Raw genomic sequence first — 23,844 nt, forward strand, 5'->3', positions numbered from 1 at the left:
GGTGTGTATTTCTTTACTCATCTGTCCAGAAACATAAATGAACATCTGTGGGAATAACGTCTAGTAAATACATGACTTAAATATTGCCACACTTCCGCTCAGGAAAATTAACTAGTTTAGTTGTTTTATATTATTATTTGTAGGCTACTTTGACGTCGTGTTTATAAACGTTATTTATTTAGTTAACTTTTGTTCCCTTTTCTCATATTTTAACAGTTTTAAATGTTACTAAAACTATAAGTATAATTTAAAAATATTTAATTATATTTTAAATAAATTGGTATTGAAATTTTATCATGTAGTCTTTTTTTGCTAATTTTTTTTGCATTATGTATATAAAAAAAAATACAGTACAAATTAATTCGTTGAGAGTTAACTATTATATTATATTATATTATATTGAGTTAACATATATTACTATATGTTGATTTAATAATCGCTTGGAAATAAATTAAAAAGAAAACAATATACTGTAGATAAATATGACAAAATGATTACAGTAATTATAACAGTTTAAAAATATATATTAAGACAAAGAAATTTTTATAAAAATTAATGTACTTGTAATTTTAATAAAATGACAACAAGAAATTAAGTTTAAATATTGAGTGTTGTTGGACAAGATTCTCTCAATACAATTATAAGTTTTCAATTTTACACATTCCAAGATACTTTTATAATTTACTCGGTATATATTTTCAGGTTAAGAAGTTCTAATTATGTTTCTTAATACGTACTTGCCTAGATCAGTTTGAAATTGAATGTATTGTGATGGTTTATTATATACAATGATTTAAGTACGCGGAGAACAATCAGCTGTTAATAACATTTGTTTAATATTGATATTAAAACTTACGAAATAATTTCAAAGATACTTACTTGTCGTATATTAGTTTAAAAACAACAGAGTTACTTTCTGTATAACATACTCCATTTACATATCATGTGTCTTGGGAGAGGGGAGGATGTCCAATGAGTCCAATCACCTCTGGGTTTTTTGCTAACAGATAACCGTTGTTGTCGTTTGTATCGTTGTGATTATTATTATTGTTCATTAAAATACGTGACGCATCAACTGGTTGTAATTAAAAGCCACAATAATCCTTTTATCGGAAACTGTTATTTCTGAGTACTTATACAAAAGTATGTACGGTGCCGCCTGATGTTCAAAAAATCAGTATATTATTGAAAAAATAAAAAAGTATTAAATGTAGTAAATATTTTAAATAAATATTAAGAATTAATATTTAAGTCTTAATTGGGTTACTTATTATCTGTTATTTTAGGGTCAAGTATAATATTCATTAGACATTGCTTAAGATAAGTCAATGCCAATACTAAGTACAGAGTGTGGACTAAGGAGACCAAGAGTCAGAGGGACACAAAAATTATAGTGATTCTGTCCGTTCTAAAAAATGTTTGCATAGCTTCAAAAAAATCTGAAGAATTTTATAACACCCCTGTAATTATAATTTTTTACTTTAATTAAAAATCCATCTTATATTTTTTGTACTCTAATTTAAAACTTTGTTAGATATAGTGGTCGTTTTATAAACTGCGGCCCAAGAGGCAATTACCCTCTTACTACCGTGAGCAATTGACCCCAGATCTTTATAAATATAAGAAAAAAAAACTCTTATTCAATTGCTTTAAAATATTTATTTACAGTTACCTCATTTCTTTACTAAATCCTATGTGTTTAGTATAAATATATACATTTCTTTTAGAACTTGATACAGTAAAACTTCATATATTTATATACAATTTTCAGGTTTAATTATTCTTAGGTAGAAAACTATTATCTTTTGACTATATTTTAGCTTCGATGCGAAGCTGAGAAGGTATTGGTTACAAAGATGTGTTTTTTTTGTGTCTGTTACCACTTTTACTCAGCTCTCACCGAACCGATTTCTTTCAATGATACGTCAAAAGATCACAAATCGTATCTAGTCGAAGACATTACCCTCAAAAATTGAAAAAAATTCCCTCGTTCCCCGTAAATGGGGGAAACCTCCAAAAAAATTACGAATTTAAAAATCGCTAATTTTCGAAATTTTTTCAATTTTTTTTACTTAAAAGTGCCATAACTTTTTCAAAAATAAACATATCAATATAATTCTTTTTTATATAGATGCATAATATCATTACCTTTCATTTGGTATATTTTTTTCATAAATTTAACCCTTAACCTGCCCACAAGGGGGGATTTAAAATGACAACTTTTTCACAAAAAATTAATTTTTTTAACTTGACTTTTGAAAATGTTCCGGAAAGTCTGACACTTTTATATATATCTTAAATTAAAGCTAATGTAATGCACTTTATTATGGAAAAAAAAATTTCGGACTTTAATTTATCTTCTCGGTGAAAATGGCTACCAAATGCAATTTTTGAGTGAAAATTTNCGGTGAAAATGGCTACCGAATGCTATTTTTGTGTGAAAATTTTCGATTTTGTATTTTACATTTTTAACTTTATTATGGTATAACTTTTTGAAAAATGTATGGATCAATACAATTTTTTCATGAGAAGTAGTATTTATCTACATCTTTCATTCGACATACTGTTTTTTAAATCGGACTATTTCCCTATATACAAAGAGGGTTTAAATCTAAAAAATGCATGTAGAAAGTAGAACTTTTTCAACTTAACTTTTGAAAGTGTTCCAGAAAGTATGACACTTTTATATATATATTAAATTAAAGCTAATGTAATATACTTTATTATGGTAAAAAAAATTTCGGACTTTATTTTATCTTCATGGTAAAAACAGACATCAATGTTGATAAAAAAAATACGATTTTTGTAAAAAAATTCTTTTTTATATTTTTAACTTTATAATGCTATAACTTTTTGAAAGATGTATGGATCAATATAATTCTTTTTTTTATAAATGCATGATGTCTTTACCTATCATTTGGTATATTTTTTTTATAAATCTGACTTTTACCTGCCTACAGGGGAGGATTCAAAATGACAACTTTTTCAAAAAAATGTTGAAAGTGTTCCGGAAAGTCTGACACTTTTATATATATATCATAAATTAAAGCTAATGTAATGCACTTTATTATGGAAAAAAAAATTTAGCTTTTGGAATAATAAACAAATTTTTTTAAAATTAAACATAATCTAAACGCATGGAAGCGTTATTTTTGATAGTGATTTTAATCACTGTCAAATATCATTATACTTGATCCATCTATGCCACGTCACCACTGTGCCGCGACCCCCCTGTGCTGGGTTTTTTTTTACTTAATACTACCATTACTTTTTTAAAAATGACCAAATCAATGTAATTTTTTTTATAGATGCACGATGTCTTTACCTATCATTTGGTATATTTTTTTTTTATAAATTTGACCCATTACCTGCCCACAAGGGAGATTTAAAATGACAACTTTTTCACAAAAAAATAACATCTTGATAGTCTGACACTTTTATATATATCTTAAATTAAAACTAATATGTAATATACTTTATCATGGAAAAAAAATTTCGTACTTTATTTTGTCTTCTCGGTGAAAATAGCTACCAAATGCTATTTTTGTGTAAAAATTCTTGATATCATATTTTACATTTTTAACTTTATTATGGTATAACTTTTTGAAAAATGTATGGATCAATACAATTTTTTCATGAGAAGTAGTATTTATATACATTTTTCATTCGACATACTTTATCTGAATCAGGATATTAATAACGAACTAGCAGTCATGTTGCTTTTGGAATAATCCACCAATTTTTTTTTTTTAAATTAAACACTAAAGATTTGCATCGAAGCGTTTTTTTTTTATAGTGATTTTAATCACTGTTAGATATCATAATATTTGATCCAACTATGCCACGTTACCTCTGTGCTGCGACCCCCCTGTGCTGGGTTGTTATTTAAGTTATATTTTGAAAACATTGTTATCATTTTATTTTTTTATAGTGTTTTATTAAAGTAATTTTGAATTAATTGTATTAGTATTTATTATTGAGTTTTATATAATTTTCTTTAGATATTACTAAAAAAAGTTATATTATTAATTAATGATGATAAAAAATAACTTGACTATTTTATTTGAAAATGAGGGTTAAAATTAATTTCCATTTATTTTATTTCGTTGATGTTATGGATATCATTAACTAGGTTATCATATTATGTTGTTAGTTATCTATTTCCATTGACTCGTATGCTATGCAAAACTTAATAATTGTCCATTCAAACATTTAAACTAACAATATTTGAAACCGTTATTCAGTCACGTCTACTATAAATTATAATAATATATGCAAACGGAACGGGTCATTTATGTGATCTTTACATACTTGTTTTTTTTAGGCGCCACCTCTGTTATACGTATGGCTAACTGAACTTAAATTAATATAATATCTATAACTACTCAACAAATAATGTATTTACAAGTCTTATTTTAATCAACATAAATATATTCTAAGATTTAATAATTTCTTACATAAATTAAATAATACTAAATATTTATTTCTGGCAGAAATTTACTACTAATTTAAGTTCAAGCAATTTATTTATAAATGACGTTTTATATTTGATTTAAAATATTGTTTTTATTAAAAACTGTCAATTATTATAGAAATAATAGGATTCATTAATTTAATATTTAAAGTATTAATTTAAGAACTAAAATATGTAGAAAATATTTAAATTTTTATAAAATTAAATTCATCTTTCATAATATTTCTATAATTCTTGTTATTTTTAATTAAATTTCGCATTTTTATATGGTTAGTAATAGTTGCTAAAAATAGTAGAAACTGAAATCGTGCGAAATTCGTTTCGCGTAATATGTTAGTTATCATTTTTTTACAAGACCAAATTTGGATGAAGAACCTTCAAGGTTATTAAAATGTTAATTTTTTCGTGAATATCTGTAATTTATGGTTTTATCTATTATTCTGAGTTGTAAGCGTCGCTGTACGTGTGATCATGGTCGTATGCGGTTATATTTCATACTTGTACTTCAGAAACTGTATTAATAATTGCAAAAATTGTCTTAATATAGTAAATCAAGGATTAAAACTATGACATTGAAAATTAGCCTGTATGTTTTGTAATAACGTAATGCATTAATCTTTAAAACTTAGATGTCATTTTAAAAGTTATAGGTAAATAACTTAATAATTGTTATAATTCAAATTTATAAAACAACTCTTGATTTGAATAAACTTATAAGAGAATTTAAAAAATAGTTATATTTTTATTGTAGCACGAATTTTGAGACAGAGTTACATTAATGTTATAATTACATTGTTAAACTATAAAAATATGACAAATATTAAAAAAAAAAAAACTAATCTTGGCTAAAATGCGATTCACGTATTGGTAATAATAATATAGTTAGAATATTGAATAGATGAATGACAAATACCTTCACAATTTGTATCGAAGCTAAAAAAAAAGAAGAAAGATTTGTTTGACTGTATAAGGATTCTCATAAATTTTATATTGTACAGTCTACGTTTTAATTTAAATAAGGTTTCTTCGATGTAAATAATAGGTATTTGCTGTAAAATTACTTGGCTATTATACAATTAGAAATATTTGTAGGCTGTTTAACTCCACGTAATGGCCCAAAAATCGTTTTATAATATTAATTGAATTATTATTATATTTTACACAAAAATATTCACCAGCAGTTAATTTAGTTAATTTTCATATTGATAACATAAAGTCAACTAAATTTATCATTGCTTATAATTATTTTTTGTTTTTACTATAATTTGACAATTTTTGCGTAATTTATCTTTTACATAAAAGCCATTACTAATGTGTTGTATATACGCTATTGATGTATTATTATTTACTCAAAATATTAGTATGTAATAATATGATAAGAATTCCCTTAATTAAAATGTACTACTAATTATTGTTACTATTTATTATTAGCAGTAATAAGAAAAAATTAAAAAAAATTAATTTTTTATTAATGATAAATAATAAGAAATATGATTTAAACGTTTTTTAAGGAGATAATAATTTTTTTTTTAATTTCAACAAAGTGATAATTTTATTAAAAGTTGTAAACGTTATCAGTTAGGTATAAAATAAACTAATCATTATTAGGTAATTAAAAATATATATTTTTAATTGATTTTTTTCTACACCAGAATCAGACAAAATATACCAATTCTAAATATTATTAGTATTAATACTTTGCCCTGTATTTAAAAATTATATAATATTTACTTGTTTATCATATGTTAAATGGATATAACAATCCATTAGAAAATCTTTTTCTTCTGTCAAATACTGTGTTAAAAGTTTGATATATTTCTTTTATTTGAAGTTTTTGCCTTAAAAAAAAATAATAATATCCAAAAAAAGTACTTATTTTACGCAATAGAAATTCAAGAAAATCTTGAAATTTCTCGTATAAAATGCAATAATTAGCTGATATTTTTTACTTCATTTCCAGAAATATTTTTAAAATTTTAATAAGAAATTGATTAATTGGTGCCTTTTTTTGACTATCAGTAATTTTGATTTAGCTGATTCATACATATTTAAAAAGAAGCTTGTCCTTACAATCTCGAACATGTCTTAGTTTTCGTTTTCACGTATCATTAACCAGGCACGTTTTGAGAATTTTACGGGCGCGGATAAAACATTTTTTTTTATTATTTAACAGAAAAAATTTATTTTAATGACCTTTTTGCTTATTTGTATCATTTTCAGTCAAATATTTGGTCATTGCATGAATTTTGGGGATTTGCGCTCCTCGAGCTTTTATATAAATACATTCTTTTTTATCAAACCATATTTTCACAATTATTTTTGTATTTATTTCGACATTTTAATACAATGAATTTTTAAATATCGTAACCATTTTTTTTACGGGTCTTAAAATACCGTTCATATTTTTTATTACCTCTTTAGGAATTCCTACGTAGTTATTTCGTAGACTAACTTGTTACTGTTTTTGAATAAAATTTATATCAAGTTTAATTTGTTTGGTCTATGTTGACGACCTCGATTGGTACTATTTGTTAGGCGCCCAATAGTTTATTTTTTAGAATCGTACGTGTATAATCAAATTTACAATCTTGTTTCTTTTTCATCGAAAAAATTTTAATCCTTATTGTAACAATAATAGATATGGTTTCATTGTGTCGTTGAACGGGTTCAGCATAATAATAAAAAATAAAATAATAGTCCGGTGAGATTCTTAACGATATAACGTAGTTGCTATATTTTACATGTATTGACCGCAAGACAACAATAGTTTGGGATGTGTAGGTATTATACTACCTTTTCTACGTTATAATAATTGAGTACCGTTGGAAATATAGAAATGGAAAATTACTAATGGGCTGCCATATTACAAACTGTCACCGATTTTTTTCTTCTTGTATACTAACGGAAAAAATGTTTATCATGTAGGTGGGTTATTTTGCGAACAGTTAATAATACTAGTATGAGTCATAATATTAGGTATTCTTCTAAAAATAATTATGTCAAAAATGTTCAGTAATGCGAAAATTATTTAAAGTCAAACAAAAATGCTTATAACTAAAAATATTTCAATTTAATGTGTATTCTATTTCTATAATATGTTATTTAATATATAAAAAATTACCACTAATTATTGTTATTGATATTGTTAAGTATTTGTAAGAAGATATTTATAATTGTGAATTTATTTTAAATTATTTGAAATGGTATAATACATTAACAACTTTTTTCTATATTCAAATTATAGATAGATTTTGTTTAAAAGATAATGGGTGAAAGACGTGGTACTAAAGCATTGGAGTTATGGTGTAGACGGGTAACTCAAGGATACGACGGTGTATCAATAGAAAATATGTCAACGTCTTGGAAGGATGGGCTAGCTTTTTGTGCACTTATTCATCATTTTAGGCCAGATTTAATGTAAGTATTATTTTTTCAAGTTTTTCTGTTATTATATTCAATTTAAATTATTTTATTTACCAAATTAATGAGAAAAATTATGATTTTATTTACTGTAGTTACCATTAATTAGATTTGTAATAGTTTATTTTGTAAGTTACAATACATTTTATTTATTTTAATTGAACTTGATTAAATAGACATGTTTTGTACTTAGCATTAATGTTACGATAGTGACACAACATTTCTATTGTTAATTCAAACATTTCAGTAAAAATTATATGGAGGTTTTTGGACATTGTATTTTATTCCCAGACACATACCTTAGTAACCTTCAACAGATCCGCTAATATTTCTGCCTTTTCTCTGTGTGTTGTCCTGAAGCAAGGTCGCTTAACTTCTTCGTGTAGCATGTGTAGGCTTAATGTATGTTTGTAATCCGTAATTTGCCATGGCTATTGAACAAAAAATTCTCGCACCCGTGAAATGGTTACTTTTCTCATCTGTTATATTAGATATAACTAAAAATATATCGTTGAAAAAATATTCAATACTTGCAACAAAAAGTAAGACATATAAGTTTGGTGTAAACAAGAATATTGTCTTAAGAGAGACTCATTCTTTATTGCTTTGTTGAAAATATATACTCATGATACAGAAAACATGACCGTATCTAAATAGCAGACGTTCAAATTTTTCCATGATTTTTCAATAATTTTAAGTACACTTAAAAAATAAAATATAACGTTTGTTTTTTTTTTTAAGTGACTATGACAGTTTAGATAAAAAAGATGTTTACGGCAACAATGAATTGGCATTTAGGATTGCTGAAAATCACTTAGGAATTCCAGCACTTTTAGACCCAGAAGATATGGCTTGTGTTGAAGTACCAGATAGATTGTCAATTCTCACATACTTGTCACAGTTTTACCAAACTTTCTCGTCACAAGGTAAATATAATGTAAACAATTTATATATATTTCATAACTAAGAAATATATATATATATATATATATATATATATATATATGAATCAATGCATGTGTATAAAAATAATTTTAATAGTGACTAGACAATTTTTAATAATAAAGTATATCTTATAGTAAGTAAACGCTGAGTTATAATTTATATTGACATTGAAATAGAGAGCATTAATTTTGTGAACTTGTTGTTAACAGTTATATTGTCGTTAGGCCTTGGTATTTTGTCAGTCGTGTTAGATCAATCATTTCTCAGGACATCAGTCAAGTAAATCTGTGTTGTTTTGTCTAATGTGGGTATTGCTTTGTAGGGTAATCGCTAGTAGCTACTGATTTTAACTGTTATTACTTATTACTTACAAATAATATGTTTTTACGCTTCTTGGAATTGTACGAACAAAAAATACAAAACTAAATCAAGTTCGTGACTGTCTGATTTTTGTAATGTTTTTCTTAAGTGGACTCTTCGATGCTAGTTAATAATTTGAAGGCGGTACACGCTTACATGCATGTTTGGCTTGCCGGAAATGATGACAGGAAACCTGTTGTCTGGATGTATGTGATTGAGACTTGGTTAAATAGAAAGGCTTGAGGAAGACCACCAGTCAAGTTTTTAAAACTTAAAAGTGCAGTACACATTAAAAATCAAAATAAATAAGTATTTTGTAAAATCTAAATTTTTATATGCTTGTCCAAACTTTCAATTAAATCCATTTAAGATAAAATGTAAATTTACTTTGAAATTTTGTGTTATATTTTTCGTTTTTTTATTCTTATTCAACTTTTTTAATTTTTTTGGATGATAAATCACAGCTTTGTATGACAGTTTTTAACTCTGTGTAGATTATTGTAATATTGTTGTATTATACATATGTGACTTAACTATTAATTATACTGTTCCTCTTGCACACTATTGGTACGTTAATAGTTGTTTTGTAATTTTTCATGATTGCCTATAGGTCAGTGTTCTGTAACCTTTGAAAAAACAATTACTACATGTTTTAACGATAAATATGCTAGGATGCGTAATGGAAATAAGAATAGAATTTATAATAATTGGGCTATAGTTGATTTACTTGGCTGCCTCAATGTGCCATTTGGCAACTTACAATATTAGTGCAGAGAAAGAACAAGAGAGATGGGAGATCATAGAAACCGGTTCCTGCAATTGTATATGTAATTTATTAAGGTCATGTGTGCGTTGATCCCAATGAGCTATACTTTCACTTATTATTTGATTTACCTTCTACATATCCTATATCGTTATTTTAATTAGTTTAAAGCAATACTTTGAAATTAAGAAGTTGATTATTAATTGTCATAGGTTAGCATTTTTTGCAAGATTTTAATGACTACTTTGACCCTAAATATATTTTGCTGTAAAATTTATTTAAATTAACAAAAAAAAATAATTTAAGTGTAGACATCATAACTACTGAACTTTCTTCATCTTTTAATGTTGTGATTAAAAAAGAATCGGGTGCATACTATTAAGAGCACAGTTTTTGAAACAAAATTGTATATTTTATCGAATTGTAAAAAACATTTAGTTATGGTTTTTTTTTTTGACATTGAGGCTTAATCAAAACTTTTATGTAGTTTTTTTATTTTTGTATTTTTCTCTTAAAATCTTACGTGGTTATTAAATAAGTGTGATGATTATTGTAAAATTTCAAGTGACAAGGTTGGTTTTAAGTTCCATTTTTTTTTAACTGCATGGTTTTCTATAAGTTTTACTTATCTAAGGAGATTACATAAGATAAATTATATTTTTATTTAATACATGTTAATTAACGTACACATCACTACAGGATCAAACAAGTCATCTCTTACGTCTTTAGCATTTTACAGACTAACAGACTACTACTGATGTCCTTTCGAAAGAAAACTGGTTTCCGTAAATTATCCATAACTTTAAAATACTGCTCACACGTTTAATTTTGGTAGCATTCCATCTCGTCGCGTCGGTGACCGATATAAGAAATAAATAAATGGCCATTTGCTATTTTTGATTCCTATAAGCTTTCATATATATCTTTTGACCTCAGATCATATAATTTCTTTACTTGACCTCCAACTTGTTTAACTGTACTCGGTTCAAAAAGTTAAACGGAAAACGTAAGATCACGCTAATAGAAATAATACTATTTTATGAGTAGTTCTCCGTGTTTTAAATTAAGGAGATAAATAAAAAACACACAATGTGAACTTGTCTCTGGAAAATTTAGATAGGTGGTGCGAGTAATAAATGATAAACCTATTTTCAAATCAAACAAAAAATACACATGTGTTTTTACTATACAATCGCTGTTTAAAAATTTAATTAAATTTCATATTGTCGGTTAATAGGTCAAGTAGTGATTGCCGCCCTCTCTTTTAACTTTTTTAAGGTTTATTATAGAAATTGATAATATAGAGATAAATTAATATTGTGACCCACTAGTGTGTATATGATAAAAATGATTTTATGGTGAAGATACGATTTTTTATCGTTTGAAGGGATAAGTGAATATTTGTTTTGTGTATATTGCTTTCCAAGACGAAACTTTAATTATGACACTGTTCTGGCTAAATATTATAACCCTTACACAATTGCTGATATAAATTATTCTACTTATTTATTAATAACCGTTATTATAAGAAAATTTGCATTTATATTTTACATATAAAAATTTATTTCTAATAAAAAATGTTTAGTTCTATTAATTCTTTTACTTGTCATTCTAAGATGCGCCAAGTGAAATTTTAAACTATATCATAAGATATTATTATAATAAGAACTTACTTGTAGCCATTTAAATTTTTCAATTTTAAAGTTTACCATCTACAAATGCTTTATAATTAATCATAAAAATTAGTATTTAATCTTTTACATAAACTAAATATCTTAAATATTATTTTTAAATTCATTATAATGATAAATTATTTATTTATTTGTTAAATAACTATATGAATTTATTTATTCTATCAGTGTCAATGGAATTCTCTTATCGTATAACACACTAGACGCTTCTCTCCACTTCACCCACCTGCACTTAAACTTATGTCTTACATCCTCGTCAATATCACCGTTATTTTGCACAACTAATCCTAAATACTTAAAACTTTCCGCCACACTTATCACTTCCTCGCTTATTGTCATCGATCTCCTCACTTTACCTACCTTGTGTTTTCCTTTGTCAAACTTGCATTCTATATACCTGTCTTACTCACTCTAAATTCATTAAAATGTTCAGTGTATTCATGTGTATGAGATTCTTTTAAAAGATTACCGTAAATTGGATTAAGTTTTCGGTCAAAAATGAAGTTGTAAATTTAACTTTTTAATAGTTTATATTTTAACTCTAAAACAGAAAATTGCTTTATTGCTTAACTATTAATTCATCTATTTCTGTATAATTCCTCGAAATAGTTTATCACTTCGCGTTAAGTTATTAATATCAAACGATCATTCTATATAAATGATTACTGATAACTTAATATTTTTATTTTCTGTTACATAAATTCGATAATTTAATAAGTTTGATTAGTGTAAATTTATTTTTCGGAAAATTATATAAATTTTTTTTGTAAAAAAAATTGAATGAGTGAGTTATTCACAAATATTTAGTTTGTGAATATATTTTGTATTTATTTCTATGAAATTCAACTTCTTTTACCACTAATTTTTATTGTGGATTATAAAGAATATTTAAAAATTGTTTAGTATCTTAGCCGCTAAGGCTTAGAGTTGACAATAATATATATAATAATTAATAATTCATCATTCTTTGATGAAATGCTTGATGAAAGTATAAAAAAAGTGTAACAAGGGTAATGAATACCAATTAACATTCACTATAGTGAAGTATTATCCTTAAAGAGTATTATTTCCAATGTGACAAATCAGTGTTTTTTCTGAATCCGACGGAAGCAATCATAATTATGTATTGTGTTAATTTAACGCTTACATCCTCAAATGCATTTCCTTCCTGTTTACTGGACATTAAGTTAATACTTAAATGTTAGACCAACCGTTACGAATATTAACATTATATTATTAAGTATTGTTGTTTCAAAATAAAATAAAAACTAGTAACAAAAGCAAAAATATTTTCTACAGCTCATTAAAAAAACCGACTTTTTAAAATAAATTTTGTTTTGGAAATGATTGCATAATGTGTTTGATTAATTATATTAGATCTGGATTTTCGTAATGGGATTTGAAAAAATCATGCAATTTACATATAATTATGAAACAAATTAATTAAAAAACCTCCATATTAATATATAAAAATATTTTGAATTTTATTTTTGCTCTAAACCTATAAAATCATCTAATCCAAACCAGCACTAGTGATAGTTTTAAGATTTATTTGATGTGTCCATTTTATATTTAAAGTGTTTCAAATACTTGGCTAATGGCTGTTCAATATTCAAATAACTATGGTTTACGAATGATAAACACTATTCAATGTATAGGTTACGACATGTATTTTTACTAAACAATAACTGTGACTACGCGTTTTATCATTTCATTAATATTTTACTCCCGCGTTTCTTTGCCGTTAAGCTATACATTGACTATCGTTAATTATATGTGTGTTTTTTGTCTGTTTGCCAACGCCTTTCAGTTCACTTCAGTCGTCCGGTTCTGTGATTTGTGTCTATTCATATAAATATATATCTATACAAAAGTCTATGTCATTTGTCATATTATCATCGGAGTTTGATTCATTCATATTATATTAATTTTGTATTTGTTTGCAGCCACGACACCCGTCAAAACTTCACCGGATTCGCCTATCACGGTTGAACGACCTAGGACAAATCCAGGATCCGGTCAAAATCCTCCTACTAAGGTAAATACCAATATTGTTGATTAATCTTATAATTGTATTGAGCTATTTAATGTCTTTTCGGCCCGTACCTGTGTAATAAAAAATTCACCATTTGGTTTTAATGGAATTTAATGTACTATTTTACACAAATTAAGAGGTCCAAAATATGATTCAAGGAAACAAATATTATTTTAATTACTATGTAAATATAAATAAATAACTTGTTAAAAAAATTACAGAATACCTAAAAATGAATTCAACAAAACAAATATGATTCATGAATAATGTTTTTTCTATGAAAATCATATAAAATTTTTGACCTCTTATTGTGAGTTTTATAAGCATAAAGACATTTAACTAAATTTTTATTTAATTTTTGTGTGTGAAATGTGTTAAACTATTTTACGTTAAGATTGTTTGGTTATTGACTAGTACTTAATTCAATATAATAGTTTACTGAACAAAAATTTCCCTGAATGTTTGAATTTTTATCCAGCTTATTTTGTTACGCATTCAAATCGTCATCGTTAATTTTGAAGTTCATAACTACCTCAATAATTATTTCACTGTGATAAACTTAAATATTTTTATTAATTATTAGTTAAATGATTTGTTTTGGTTTTTGGTTTTGAGTTAATTTTTTTTGACACATTGTAATTTTATTTATTTTTGATATAGAAATATCTGAGTCTTTTCTAGCCATTTAGTTAAAAAGCATTAGTCTAACCTTATATACAAAAATATCCACCCTACCGACCATTATTTTTATTGTTTTTATTTGTTGTTCAGGAGGATAGTTTGGATCTTATGGGATCTTATAAGCCTGAGATCTACTGCTAGAAGGTAAAATTTATTTTATAATTATGTCGTATGTAATGATAAGAATTTTGCAAATTGTAACTTTTATGGTGTGTGATTCTTCTTAAATTGCATGATGTTTAGATGATAACGCTTTTGTATTAACTTTTATTGTGCATTTTTAACTGTAGTTAGTTAGAAGAAATTTGTCTTATAGCAAGGTCGATTATGACATGCATCAAATTTATTTTTGAAATTTTATATCATGTTTTATATCATATCAAATAATACACTATTGTCCAACAAATTTTAAATAAAAATCACCATGTGTAATAATATTAATTTTACAATAAGTCAAAGTATAATAAAATGCTAATTTTATGGATTCATAATTTTTATACATTATTTTTTACATTAATAAGCGTATAGTTTTTATATTTTATCTTTTCAACTTTGTTAAATTTTACCGTTTCAATATATTCTAATAGTCTCATTTTATTCACATCTTAGTTCGACTATTATAGTTAATTTCTTTTTCGTTGATACTTCAAAATTAGATCTTGTTTTGCAGCTGTGTTGGATTTACATACCAATCCGATAATCTAGTAATTTATTGAAATTCATCCAATTATTATCTCATACCAATTAAGTAAATTTTGCGCTGCTTGATTAAACTTCAACGTTTCTGACCTTAAGTATCTACTTATTAACTTAGTTATCACTGTGTACTCAAATTACAAACTTGTATAAATAAAACGATAATTTCAGTATATTTAATTCTGAACAAAAAAATTCATCAATAATCCTTAAGATTAAGAGTATCCTTAAAATTTGATGTGGTTTAATTTTTGAATCCATGCCAAAATATCTTTTAATATAAAAACTATTATCAACTATTTAATATAAGTTGACATTTTTTATTCTACTACTCTATTTTTATCGTAGTTATGTGTTCTTATCACAATAGATACTACGTAATTATGTAAATTATCATTTTTTAATATTCAGAGTACGGTTAACATGTAAGATAAACCATTAATTTTATTATAGAATATCTATTTATTTATTTATTTCAATAAAAAAATTAAAAACGGTTATTACGCTCAATAGAGCAAAGAATACAAATTAAAATACAATTCCTATATATCATAAAACAATAGTTAAAACTATTATAAAAAAAATTTAATTCGACTAATTGTAGAATAACATTAAAATTTATGTAACAAAATATCTAAAAACAACTAATAAATATATTAGTTATTAACCTGACACTTGGAAATGGAATCAAAGAAAGAACAAAAATCTGTTAATGAGTTACAATTTAAAAATATTTTATTAAGAGGAGCATATTGACTATAATTTTGCCATGAGGTTCAACATAAATGTGTAGAGTAATTCGTTAATATTGCTTAAAGACATTTAATGATACTTAATCTAATAATTTTAAACAATCAATTTTATTTTTTTAAAGCTTATATCATTATAAACCCTTTTTTTAAAAGAAATCAAATTTAATTCTATAGATATATTATATAACGAATTATTTTTACCCATTTTATACCTTACCATTTGAGAAAAGTGGTATTGAATCTTTTGTATTTTACTTATCCAGATTAATATAGGCTCCAAATGAAGGATCCATATTCGATTATGGATCTTATTACAGCACAATACAAGATATGTAAACACAAAGGTTTTTAAACCTAAAAAGTTTCTCTTTGTAAAACCAAAAATTTTTAAAAATATTANAAAGGTTTTTAAACCTAAAAAGTTTCTCTTTGTAAAACCAAAAATTTTTAAAAATATTAGTCATTTGATTAATATGCTCCTTAATTGATAAATTGCTTGGAAAAATGCCAACTACATATTTAATACTAGTTACAACTTCTAAATCGACGTTATTAATTTGTTATAATTAAAAATAAAAGGTTTTTACGCTTGGTGAATGAAATTTGCTACAAATTGTAAATNATTAGTCATTTGAGTAATATGCTCCTTAATTGATAAATTGCTTGGAAAAATGCCAACTATATATTTAATACTAGTTATAACTTTTAAATCGACGTTATTAATTTGTTATAATTAAAAATAAAAGGTTTTTACGCTTGGTGAATGAAATTTGCTACAAATTGTAAATAAAAAAAACTTAACTTATGAAAAAGTATACTATGATTAACACTTTTAACACCTNATAAAAAAAACTTAACTTATGAAAAAGTATACTATGATTAACACTTTTAACACCTTTATTAAATCAATGTAAATAAACATCAATATATTATCCATTTTTGACTATCGTTACTAAGTCTGAGTAAAAAGTTAATAAATTAGTTAATAGAGTTACTATGTTTTCTGAAAGCCATGTTGCTGATTATTTAAAATGTAATTTAATAAGTTGACAAATTTGGCTCAATAAATGTGTTGTTAGGCAATTTAGACAGAACATTTTTTTTCGATATTGGTCTTTAATTCTATATTGTCACTTATACTGCAACAATGCTTGTCTTAGTTTTTCTAGAACTTCAGGATAATCAAAAACCAAATTAAAATTATACACATTTTATTATAAGAGTTATTTTATTTTCATAACTATCGATAAAACTAAAAGTCTCATCAAAAATTTCTTAGAAAAAACATTTTTTGAAAAATTTCTTTTATGATTATTAACAAAAATCTCACGTTGTTAAATTTTGAGATACTTACTGTTGCAGTATAAGTGACGATAAGTATATTACTTCTGGAAAGTTATCTATTATGAATATATAATTATTTTTATCGTTTTTGTGCTCTCCTAACCAATAATTTTGTACGTTAAATGGTTGAATGTACAGTGTTTCTGTGACATCACCTGTAAACATATCATTGTTAACATACACAGGTTACACTTCTTGTTCGTCATGAACCCGTTTTTAACTCGTTCTAACAGTTATTAAGATGATGTGGGAATTGCAATCAAGATTCATTTATTTCTTGGAATATAATTTACATATAAAGTGGGGATAAATAGATTATTAACCTATACTGATTGATGCAGTTTTAACTCATTAACGTCAATGCCATTTGTATAAACCATAACGTCACAATTAGAATTGGTTAATAATTGAGTTCGTTATCTATTAGTTTGCGCAAACTGTTCAATCGTTACGGCGGTGATCGTATCGCTGCGGTTTATTTCTTTTACAAATTGTAATGTTTGTATAATTATTTCTATGAACATAGTTTTTTCGTAGTTAACACGTAATCACCTATACGTGTATGGATTTGACGATGTGAAATGGCAAAGTACTCAAAGACAATGCCTATGACACAAGGTGAGATTACTAACACTAGCTCCAAGATTTGATTATACAATGATTCACGAGTAAAAGTCTGTAGTATAAATTGGATGCGTTTCTTGTGTAACATTAGTGCAATTATAATAAAGGAAATGCACAATGCAATGAATTGTTCTTCAATTTATTAGCTTGTTTAAATCATGTACAGTTTTCTAAAAAAAAACACACCGTCTTACCAATTAGGTCATACTTTTCGTTTTGATATTCCTTCAATATAAAAGTATCGTTAATTATTTTTTTCAAATGAATATGACTTGTCACATAATGTGAGACATTGAATGATATTATTAATTTCTGTTTATCGGTCGATTTTACAGTTTGCATCAAGTGCTGTTATTTCATGACCTTGACGGTTATTAATCGTCAAGGTGCAATATACAGATGTTCTTGTGTGCTGTAGTTTATTAAATACTTTAAACTTCATTCTATTTACAAATATTACTTTACGGAATAGGATTTATTGCACATAAAATATATTCTTGTATATTTTTTTGCATACTTTTACGTAGTTTTTAAAACGCTAATTATCCACGTCATCTATTTTATTATGTTTCTTTCGTTTTTTTTTACTTTGAATTTTTCTATTTAGTTCTAAGTAATTTTTTCAAATATTATTCATTATAATATGATTGTTTTATGTTAAATTATGCCTATGGAAATTAATCAACAATATAAGGACGGCGCTAAAAATTTCCTGCGAAATTATTTTCTGTGCTCTTAATATATTATTATTTTATGAACATATTTTACTAAAAATTCACAAATTTTACTTAAAATAGATTCTTTTTTTATCTCCAACATACTTTGTGACATTTCGTGCGGGGTACACCTTACACTCACCTAGCACCCTTAAAATAATGTACATACTTGATCCAAAAGAAGGATAGGTTGTCTATTTCAATAATACTTTAAAATTGAAAGATAGATTCTATTTTTTTTTTTTTTTGAAAGTTATCTAAATAATTTAAAGTTAAATTCGCTGTAAAATTCGAAAGTATAGTTTTTTTTAAAATTATTTTATGTTGTGAAAGTTGATTCATTTACTACCATAAATGGAATTTAAAAACTTTTTATGTTGTTAATAAGGCAAACAATTATACTTAGAAAATATAATTTTTAAGGAAATATAATAACTTAATGCTCTAGACAATTTGTAGACTTACCCTGTAATTCTGCTTTTTCTTTTACTTTTACATAGTAATTTATCAAGTACTTCCTGATATAATAAACCAGTTTTATTCGTATTATAATTTTGTACAACAACTTAGACAGCAATTAGTAAGTTTATGAGCCTATATTGTAACACATAGAAATAATTAGTTCGTCAAATTGTCTTAAATTACAAATATATAATGAAAATTTTCAAAGAAAAATAATTTAATTTGAAGGTTTGCAACTAATTATCCGTGACACTAAATGTTTAAACATTTTTAATTAGTTCATTTTAATTGTTTTTTTAAATAAATGTGTATGTATGCCTAACAAATTAATATCAATATTGTCTAGTATACAGTTATTGTTTTAGTGTACTTCTTAATTAACATTTAATTGCTAGACATAAACAGGAATGTATATTTCATAAATTGCGCGATATCAAAATGGCGACACTGAATATTTAATGTATATTTTTTAATAATATTTCTCATTTTACTAGTACAATAATTTCAATTATGTTTTAGAATTCATATTAAAGAATTACTGGTTCTTTATTCTAAATTTATATTAAAAAAATTACGTACATGATGTCCTGGAGGCTGTTTTTATCTAGTAATTCTTAATAATTATAATATTGATTTATTAAAATATTATAATAAATAATATGTATGCATTTTTGTGTATATCATATTATATATGAAATATGTTAAACAATTTTTAATGTTAATTTTATGGACAGATAGTTTATCTAAGAAATGCATATTTTTACAATATTTTAAGTACAGACAGATTATTTATCAAACTTATGTTATGAAAATTATTTTTTCTTTAATGAACACCTACAATTTTAAATTGCAAAAAGTAATCAGTAATAGTAGTAACAGTAATACTATAAGACCTTTTTGGTATTAAATAATTGCTGGTAAATGATTATTTTACAAAAGTAGCAAATTTGTTGAATAAAAAGTGACAAAAATTATTAAGTCGATGTGGTGATTACTGAAATATTAACTACTTATGTTTCATTTAAAACAAATTAATTACATTTGTTTTTTGTAGTATAAGTATTACCATAGTAAAATGCCGTGAATTATTTTAATTATTAAATATAAAACAAATTTTATTTAAAAAATATTTATTTTATTCGTTATAATGTAATTTCTGTTTTTTATTACTAGTAGTAATAAGTTACAATAGTAGTAATTTACTACTATTGTAACTTATAATAAGATATTATATAAATTTGAAAAGTTTTTTAGTACCAAATCGTAAATACGGTCCTGTGGACAACTCAATTAAAATAATTGAACTATAAATAATGTTTTTTTTATTTTATAAATTAATGTTATGCCAAAATATGTAATAATTAACCAAAATGTATTTTATAATGTATTATCATAAAAATACATTTTGGTTAATTGTTACATAGATAGTTATTAAAAATCTTTTCTTATTTTTTATTTCAGTTAGGTGCAGGCGTTGGCGGTTGTAAAATTTGCAACCAGTCCGTGTTCCTTGCCCAACGTCTGCTCATTTCTGGCCACTTATTCCACCGAACGTGTTTCAAGTGTGCCCGTTGCGGTGCCTTACTTAGTGTGGCTAACTACTACGAGACCCAAGACGGTAAGTATTGCTGCGAAACGTGTCCGGACGAAGAACGTACAGCAGCGGCCTCTAATGGGGCCGTTGCCATTACATCCAATGATCATGGGCATCAAGGGTCTCTAGTGGGAAATCGCAGGGCGCTGTTTGAGACACTGGCATCGTCTGTAGATTGTACTGATGACGTGAAAGCGTCAAAAAAAATGCAGCGACCGGTCACTCTCAATATGCCTCACCAAAATCAATCAGAATTTCTGCAGCCGAACGTCACAGCTAAGGAAGCGGTCACGATTTTGACTGTAGTCAATACTAGTGACGATAACGATAGTGGAGTTATGGTTGGTGATAAAAAAGAAATTGATGCTGTCGATAATAAATTGTCTGTTAGCATTTGCGGAAGTCATGAAAGCCTTTCAGATCCCATCTTTGATGAACCAAAAAAGGAAAATTTGGCTACTATTATTGCTGAAGTTGTTAATGAAAAAAAAGATGACGACTTTGTTGTTATAGTAGAACCAATTGAATTGTCGATTTCTCATCAATCTACCAATGAAGTCCTCGAAACGAACAATTTAAATTTAACCTCTTTACCTGATGACTTAGAAGTAGAATTAAAGAAAGAAATTGATGAATCTGAATTGTCCGCAAATAATTCATTGAATAACATTCAACATTCTTTGTTACCAGACGACTTAAAACAAAAGGCTCTCCTTGAACAATCTCCCGATGAATCTCATCATAAACAATTAGCCGAGTCTCCAGAAGAACTGGAAATTAAGACTTTGACCAATAAGTTACTTAAAATGGATTTCTATGAGAGCAGCAACAAGGAGATGCTGCCAGTTCCTAGTCCTAGAAGGAGAGTAATATCTCCATCAATCAGTACTACTAATTATTATCCTGATAACCTGAATCCATTTGATGATGACGAAAATGATGAAAATAACATAGACACCCATAAAGATAAACATAACACTAGCACAAATCCTTTTGGGTCTGATTTAGAAGATGATGATGATGATGATAAACCAGTGATTAAAGTATCTAGTTTAAATCCATTTTCCAGTGATGAAGATGAAAACATAACTGAAACTCAACCTCCTCAAACAAAACCTAGGTTAGTTGTCTTTTTTAGATTTGTTGTGTGTTAAAAATTATTTTATCATAAACATAATGGTGTTAATTTTATTTTAGAACGGTGTTATCTCCAGTGGTAAAACCTCATAATAAAACCCATCGGAAACATAGTAGTGCCTCAAGTATATCATCTTACTCGACCACTCCTCGTAAGAAAAAACCTGCTCCCCCACCACCTGTATCAGCTAGACCATCAATTGGAAGTGTGGATTACACAAATAGTAATATGCATCGTGTGTCTTCCCCTAACAGTTATGAAGATTCTAGCTGTAGTGGAAGTGAACCCTCTTATTCTACTACAAGTAATAGTGATAGATATAAAATGCACAAGAGTACACATGGAAAGTGGAAACGAAAAAAAGGCCCTGCTCCTCAGTGCCCAATACCACAAAGGAGACGTATAAAGCCAATGCCTATTGCTAATATAAAACAAGAATTATTGGACATTGAAATAAAACAACAAGAATTAGAAAGGCAAGGAGTTAAATTAGAAAAAGATATAAGACTTAAATGTAACGAAGGTATTATAGTCAAATTATTAATGTAAAAGGTATTACAGTAAGTTTTTTGGATTGTCTATATTTTAGATTTGAACAATGTTGATGTAGAAGAAATGGTGTTGCAGTTATTTGAGTTAGTTAATGAAAAGAATGAGCTGTTCAGAAAGCATGCTGAATTAATGTACTTGTAAGTAGATAAATTTAATTTTCATAAAAATTATCATTTCTATGGCCAATATGATTTGTTAAGGAGAAGACAAAATAATTTAGAAGAAGAACATGCTGAGTTGGAGTATCAAATACGAGTATTAATGACAAAACCTGATCATACTAAAACTGACACTGAAAAAGCACGAGAAGAAGAACTTATACACCGGTAGATATACAAAATATTTCTTTATATTGGTTCATGTTAAATTATTAAATTATTTTTTTTTAGACTAGTAGAAGTTGTAGAGAGACGCAATGAAATAGTAGACAGTTTGGAGAAAGATCGACTTCGAGAAGCTGAAGAAGATCGCAGTGTTTTTAACCAAATTGGAACTTTTGCTCAAGGTTCAAAATATATCCATCGTATTGTTTACTAATTAAAAAAAAATTTTGTTTGGCATCATTAGAGGTTTGCGGAATGCAGTATTGTTCGTTTGTTTAAGGTGATTGCATGTGAATGATAAAACATCTGCTTCTTATCATTATTCGAATTAAAATTCATAATAAATGCATTATTAATGGCTTCATATTTCAATATTGCATGCTTTCTACTTGTATATTATTTGCTTTGTGTAGTCATGACAGAAATAATTTTCTACAATTTTGCTTATGTGAGAGCTTAGTAATATGTTTCTCAATTTCGGTTCCTTTTTTTGGTTAATATAAGGATAATAATAGGTTTCTTAAAAAATTAGACCTATCTTTCAAAATGTGTATTCAAAAATATTACTGCTTATGTTTTCTGAACAAATAATATTATTTAAATGCTTTTTTCAGTAAAATTTATAATTTTGCTTTAAAGTATTAGTAAGCAAGTGCAACTTAACCATCTAAAGTTAAAGTTATTAAACTTTTTATAGATAATAATTGTTTTATTTTGTATTTAATAGTTGGAGTATAATGATGAAACTAATTTAAATAGTATTTAATTTATATAAAATTTTTGCTAAACCAATATAAATTCTATTAAAGTATAAAGAGAGTTCTAAGTTATATTTGATTTGTTATTGTTATTATTAAAATTGCATTAGGCATTATCAAAGAATTTGTTATATTTTTATTATGTTAGTTAAACTATTAAATTTAAATTTTATATGAGTTTTTAATAAGTACTGATATTATGCGACATTAATATTTTTAATATAATTAAAGTATATATTTAAATACTTAAAAAATGTAATGTAGTCCTGAAATGTCTCAATATTAATTAAAGCTTAGAGTAGACACAACACTGTTTTACCTCAGCCACACACCACTTGCTATCAATGAACCTATTGTGAAGTGTATTGAGTTCAAGCTAGATTACAAGTTTGCAGAGGTCTAGCAGTAAAGTTTGTCTTTAACTCCTTGAGACACGTTTTCTATTTGCTGTACTATGCTTCTTCTTTTTCACATTATTTCTGGTACACTTTCAAAAGTGGTTGTCATTATATAGCA

General features: G+C 25.9%; 1 protein-coding gene across 4 annotated transcripts in view; it reads left to right on the forward strand.

Annotated features, from left to right (window-relative positions):
• The window catches only part of LOC126903241 (MICAL-like protein 1), a 29,281-nt gene that overhangs the window by 4,233 nt on the left and 1,204 nt on the right, over positions 1 to 23,844 (forward strand). Inside the window, exons 2-10 of one of the 4 annotated variants that reach the window (XM_050681321.1) lie at positions 1,287 to 1,462; positions 7,719 to 7,891; positions 8,636 to 8,820; positions 13,600 to 13,691; positions 20,425 to 21,677; positions 21,755 to 22,218; positions 22,285 to 22,384; positions 22,448 to 22,573; positions 22,637 to 22,752. In XM_050681321.1, coding sequence (XP_050537278.1) covers positions 7,740 to 7,891; positions 8,636 to 8,820; positions 13,600 to 13,691; positions 20,425 to 21,677; positions 21,755 to 22,218; positions 22,285 to 22,384; positions 22,448 to 22,573; positions 22,637 to 22,752 — 2,488 coding nt within the window. In that variant the 5' untranslated portion in view covers positions 1,287 to 1,462; positions 7,719 to 7,739. Of the gene's footprint in view, positions 1 to 1,286; positions 1,463 to 7,718; positions 7,892 to 8,635; positions 8,821 to 13,599; positions 13,692 to 20,424; positions 21,678 to 21,754; positions 22,219 to 22,284; positions 22,385 to 22,447; positions 22,574 to 22,636; positions 22,851 to 23,844 lie in introns of all 4 variants that reach the window. The other 3 variants (XR_007703451.1, XM_050681322.1, XM_050681320.1) reach the window with 3 other exon arrangements.

This window comes from Daktulosphaira vitifoliae, unplaced genomic scaffold (genome assembly GCF_025091365.1).
Source record: "Daktulosphaira vitifoliae isolate Bord-2020 unplaced genomic scaffold, ASM2509136v1 Scaffold_3, whole genome shotgun sequence".
Classification (NCBI taxonomy): domain Eukaryota; kingdom Metazoa; phylum Arthropoda; class Insecta; order Hemiptera; family Phylloxeridae; genus Daktulosphaira; species Daktulosphaira vitifoliae.